Here is a 6,202-nt window from a genome sequence, read left to right on the forward strand (position 1 = left end):
TAATAATAATAATAATAATAATAATAATAATAATAATAACATACAATCCTCATAACAAGTCTTAAAAGTATTAAATTGACTTACATTCAATTCAAAATTGAAGTTTAATTTATGCCTAATATAATATAATGTAATATAATATAGTATAATATAGAATAACAATCAAACAATGTAATAATAAGAATAGCTCAATAAAAATGCAATAAACAACGGCTAAGAGTTTAACATATCTCGTTTTAACTTAAGTTTAAATGTATTTTCTATTTTGCAGTCCCGGAGCTCAATTGGTAAATTATTATAAAAATTAGGACAAAGATAACTAAAAGCACGTTTAAAACATTCCAAATTGACTTTGGGACAAGCTAAGTCACCTCTGGTTGAAGCTCGCGTTCTTATAGCTCGGTCAGGGACTCTAGAAATTTTCTCCACAAGGTAACTAGGAGCAAAGTTGTTGATAACTTTAAAGGTAAGGCAGCCGACCTGGTATCGCACCCTTTGCGATACACACATTAAGTTGAGTGTGGATAGAAGTGTGTTAGTTGAAGTGCGTGGAGGTGCTTTAATTATGATTCTCATGGCCCGATTTTGCAATTTCTGAATTTTGTCGGTGTTATGCAAGCTGTTTGTACCCCACAAGAGGGCACCGTAGTCAATATGTGGGAGAATTAGTGTATCATAGAATAAGGGTGCTGTGCGAGAGTCAATAAATTTTCTTATTCTGGCTAAAATGTGAATTTTATGTGCAAGTTTGGAGCAAAGTTTGCTGACATGTGAATGCCAGTCAAGCTATTGTCAATATAAACACCAAGGTGCTTGTGCATTGTGACTTTTTTAATCCGTTTGCCACCAAAAGATACGTCAATTTCTTTATTTTTTAGCCGCTGAGGTGTGCCAATTAACATCACTTCAGTTTTGTCAATGTTAAGAGTTAGTCTATTGGAAATAAGCCAGGTATGGATAATGTCTATGTCTTCAGATAACCTGTTGTTAATAATATCAATGTTAGAGTGAGAATAATAAAGTGAGGTGTCATCAGCATAGAGGTCAATAGTGCTGTGTTTAGTAGCAAGGGGCAAGTCGTTAATAAAAATAGTAAATAAAAGTGGGTCCAGAATGGACCCTTGAGGAATACCATACTTAACAGTGCGGAAATCAGAATAGGTGCTCTTGAATTTGACAGTTTGTGTGCGGTTATGAAGATAAGAGGAAAACTAAATGTTGGCAGAAGGGAGTACACCATACCGGGACAATTTATCAAGAAGGACTTTATGGTTGACAGTGTCAAACGCCTTACGTAGATCTATAAAAACCGCCCCAGTAAGACGTCCACCATTCATGCCGTCCAGCCAGTTATTATAGGTATTTGTGAGCGCAGTAATAGTAGAATAAGTTTTCCGGAATCCGGATTGGTTAGGGGACAATAACTTATTAGTAGTAAAATAGTTATAAAGTTGGGTATGGACAGCCCTTTCGAAAATTTTAGAAAGGATCGGGAGCACAGATATTGGACGATAGTTGTTCACGTCACTTTTAGACCTCCCTTGTGGATTGGTACCACTTTGGCAACTTTCAAATCGGCGGGGAAACATCCATTTATTAAAGACAAGTTACATATGTGTGTCAAATAAGGTGCGATAGCAGGGGCCGCCAGCTTCAATAGTTTGATAGGATGGCAGTTAATGTCAATCGACGTTCCAGAGTCCATGCCCAGTAGCTGATCAAGAACAAACTCGCTTGCAGCCTCATGAAAGGAAAAGAAAGATAAAGGTAGGTCAATATAAGAACAAGGATCAATGTTATTCAAATCAAGTGCACAGTCTAATTTAAAAGGAATGTTTACAAAAAAAAATCATTAAAAGCATTACTTATTTCCTGTTCATTAGTTAACGTACTATCGTTGACTGTAATTGATGAAGGTAAAACATTTATATTAGAAGAAATAAGATTATTAAGACCGCGCCACATTTGTTTACTATCATTGGCAGAATCAATTATATGTCTTCTGTAATAACCTTTTTTTCGCTTTGTTGCAGAGCTTAGTAACAAGATATTTACAGTTTCGTGCTTCAAGTCATAGTTCATCACGACCTGTCGATTTGGCACGAACCTTAAGTCTATCTCGTCTGTGCATAAGTGAGAGAATGTCATCCCTATCCTTGAGCCATTCTGGAAGTTTCCTCTTAAAACGCTTGGTGGTTAGTGGTGCATGTTTGTCTATGACAATTTTCATGAAATTATGTAGAATTTTCAGGCAAATGTCAACATCGCTTATCTGTGTGATAGTTGACCAAGGTAGTTTATCTACATCTTGTAGAAATTGTTCTTCATTAAAATTGCGAAAGTTACGAAATGTTCTTTGGTCATGTTCATTTTTATATGGTTTAAGTTTCAGTGAGGTAAAAATAAAATCATGATCGCTAAGAAAAGATTGAATTACAAAAGTGTTTTGGTGCAGGCGAGTATTTGTTGTCAGGATCAGATTATTCAAAGATTGACCGTCGTCAGTGGTGCGAGTTGGAGAAGGCACTATTTGAGTAAGACGAAAGAGATCCATTTTATCCTGCAGATTGTTGCGATTTGAGTGGGATTTCAAAAAATCAATATTAAAATCACCCAAAATTATTAAGTCTCTTGCAACACAGTAAGTATTTTAAAAGTTTTCAAAATTTTCAAAAAAAATTGCAGGTGTATTTGGAGGTCTGTACACAGTTGTTATACGAACAGGAAAAGTTGTCACATTGATTTCAATCATCAGTGATTCGAGTACATCATTAAATTCATCACTGATGGGTATTTCACTGTAAATGACGTTATTGGCAATGTACATGGCCACACCTCCACCGTGTCTATTCCTGTCCTTCCTTAGAAGTGTGTATCCAGAAATATTAACTTCTATATCGGGGATAACCGGTGATAGTTTCGACTTGGACACGGTGAGTATGTGGACCGGAGTATTATGGATCAGGAGGCGGAGCTGATCAATTTTATCAGAAAGGCTGTTGATGTTTATGTGAGCAACTTTCAATCCTTTGCATTTTTTAATCGCCTCAAAACGTTTGTTATTTTGATTAATATCGTCATTTTCAGGGCCTGGATTAGGGTGGACATCACCCGACAAGCTAATCTGAGCGATTGAGTTGGAGTTTGCGTACCGTAAATACGGTGCGCTGTATCGCTTCGGCCTACCAGCTTGATTGATTACGACCAGTCGACGTTGTTGAATGTGCATAACAATGCAAACAGGTGCAATAACTCGTAGTTTGACCGATGTTCCATTATAAACATGTATATTGTAAAATACTTTAGATAGATAATAAATACATTTCGGAAATAAATCCACGTCATAGTAATTCCTACATATAAGATATACTGCGTCAAAATTAAAATATATAGTCAAGTTCAACCTACATTTGCACGACTCATGTTTAAGTCCAATGAGACGCCCCTGGCTTTGTAGATCGCCCGTGTCGCGTGAGAGATCTCCCGTGTCGCGATCGCCCGTGTCGGTGTCGCGTGAGAAAAAAAACAGCGGATTCTGGCTTAGCCGAGTGTCCATATAAAACACACGATTAATATCCAATATTACTCGGTTTTCATTGTAATTCGAGTAACATTTGCCAGTGTTAGGCACAACATAAAACAAAAACGTACTAATAGGTAATAGGAAGGTTATTTGTACCAACAAGATCATAATCTTCATCCTCAGTTCGTTTCGATCGTGTGTGGTACGTGTGTCCTATTTTTAGTTCCTATCCTGTTCCTATTCTGTAAATTTATATATTTAAGTTATTACCTGTGGGTTTTTTTAATCTATTTATTGGATTTCCTTTCGCATCAGGGGTGGTGCCAGCTGGAAAGAGGGAGGTCAGGCCCTCCAGTCAGGGAGAGCTCCCCCCCCCCCCCCTCGCGTGTCGGGGAGAAAAAACACAATTGTCATATTTTTCGGGGCTTCGCCCCCGGAACCCATTTGAGCGGTTTTGAGCGACGCTCGACCACGCCAATCTTCATCCTCAGTTCGTTTCGATCGTGTGTGGTACGTGTGTCCTATTTTTAGTTCCTATCCTGTAAATTTATATATTTAAGTTATTACCTGTGGGTTTTTTTAATCTATTTATTGGATTTCCTTTCGCATCAGGGGTGGTGCCAGCTGGAAAGAGGGAGGTCAGGCCCTCCAGTCAGGGAGAGCTCCCCCCCCCCCCTCGCGTGTCGGGGAGAAAAAACACAATTGTCATATTTTTCGGGGCTTCGCCCCCGGAACCCATTTGAGCGGTTTTGAGCGACGCTCGACCACGCCCACCTTTTTTTCGTCGGGGAATTCGGCCCACCCCACGTGGGGCAAATCCTGGCGCCACCCCTGTTTCGCATTGATAAAACGACAATACAGAAATTACCATATGTGTGCTGGTAAATTGTCATATTAAGTTGGTTGATCGAAGCACCACTATCCATGTGAAATTTAGCTCCTGTTGTCTCTGACTGTGGATCTAAGAAAGTATAAAGCAATTTATTTATAATGTATTGTAATTTTATTATTATGATTAAGTTACGATAATGTAAGGGCATAATATTAAAAATATCAATGATGCAAGAGTTGCAAATAATACAAATTAAATGAAACTAAAAAATTGAATAAATTCAACCTGAATTATTGATGCAGCATTACAGAATGTATGTAGTCGTAAAGAATAAGAATGCCAAAATGAATTGGTTTAAGTATAGTGTCATCTTCCGTGATATTAGTTGCAGCAGCAACATGGCAGACGCTACGCGTCTTAAACTGTGGTGGTCGACCCGTTTCCTATCATTTACCTTATGTCTACCCCTCATGTTATACTCCTACCATCCTACTTTTGGAGTTCTCAGGAGGTCGGTTTTTTCCACCAGTACCATAGGGCTTAGCTCGACACAGCAACACAGGAGCGCAGAGAAATAAATTGCAATGTGTAGTGTTTCTTTGTTATTTTTAAATTGAATCGTAGACCTAAGGATAATGTCTGTTTTTTCTTCTTATTTTTTCGTTTGTAATTTCAATTCTAAATTAAAAACAATCTATGCTACCATTTTTGCTGTGAACAACAGCGCTGACATTTAAGTTACCAACTTCACTCTCTGCCATGTTTACCGATACTCCTGTTTCAGACCTCACTGGTTGTGGATCTATAAAATAATAAAACGTAATTAAGAAGCAGAAGGAAATCCTATTGTTTTGTATAATAATTTATAATTATTGCAGTTAAACCTTATTGGTGAGTTGATATGATTTTTAAAACTCTAAAAGAAATAAGAGGACACTTAATGATAATTGACAGTAATAACATACTCGAACGTTCTTTTTTTTTTCTTTTTTTTAACTAATCAAACTTTGTAAAGTAACTGGCGGGAACTTTGTATGTAACACTTACATACCTTCTTTGCCTGGTTTCTTACAATATGTCGTTTGGTCCTCCATCGCCGCAGTTCTATTCATATCACACAATTTGTCAGTCATGCTCCAGGTACTCAAATGACCTTAATTCAATTTGATAGACATCTTATAAAGAGTCTACGTGGAAACAAGGAATACAACAATCGCCATTACCGTAAATTTCTATTGTTTCTTTTCAATGCTATTTACGTAGTAGCCAACGCTCACTGGAATATATATATATATATATTGGCAAATATAATTTTATATATGCCCAACTAATAATAGTGTATTTGAATCGGTTAATTTCCAATATTCTATTATTTGTAGGCCTAAATTTTAGATACTTTAAACATTTTGATATTTATTATTATTATTATTATTATTATTATTATTATAAAGTCACTACAAATATTGCATAATGATAAGGTATTTAAAGAAGATTAGACATTTTACTTGTCTAAAAAGAAAATTCACGTTTATAAAACATCGTCAAAGATAAATAATTATATGAATTAAAATATAAATTGAAATAATTATATATTGCTAATTTGCATATAAAAGACAGGTTGCTTATATAATTATTTGATAATTATTATGACTAAACTTTTTAAACATTTGCACAATGTCAAAATCGAACTTATTTACGGTATTCATGGAGTAGGCCTCTATAGAGTACTCCGGGTCAACGCTTAGCTTATACAAAAGCACGTCGGTATGGTTTTGTTCTGTATGGTGGTATGCTGCGTAGTTATGGTTGTAATAACAATAGGTCTGAGTGTTTATATATATATATAT

At 36.2% G+C, this 6,202-nt stretch overlaps 1 protein-coding gene across 3 annotated transcripts in view; it reads right to left on the reverse strand.

Moving 5' to 3' along the window:
• Window positions 1–6,202, reverse strand: part of LOC117103207 (NLR family CARD domain-containing protein 4-like) — a 32,583-nt gene that overhangs the window by 6,035 nt on the left and 20,346 nt on the right. For 2 of the 3 annotated variants that reach the window (XM_033243744.1, XM_033243746.1), the window contains 3 exons: window positions 5,407–5,542; window positions 5,059–5,157; window positions 4,392–4,484 (listed from right to left, as the gene is read on the reverse strand). In XM_033243744.1, the coding sequence (XP_033099635.1) occupies window positions 4,392–4,484; window positions 5,059–5,157; window positions 5,407–5,488 (274 nt within the window). In that variant the 5' untranslated portion in view covers window positions 5,489–5,542. The remainder of the gene's footprint in view (window positions 1–4,391; window positions 4,485–5,058; window positions 5,158–5,406; window positions 5,543–6,202) is intronic. The other variant, XM_033243747.1, reaches the window with a different exon arrangement.

The sequence above is a fragment of the Anneissia japonica genome, unplaced genomic scaffold, assembly GCF_011630105.1.
Source record: "Anneissia japonica isolate Jap-2015-1 unplaced genomic scaffold, ASM1163010v1 scaffold2652_len1590060_cov184, whole genome shotgun sequence".
NCBI lineage: Eukaryota > Metazoa > Echinodermata > Crinoidea > Comatulida > Comatulidae > Anneissia > Anneissia japonica.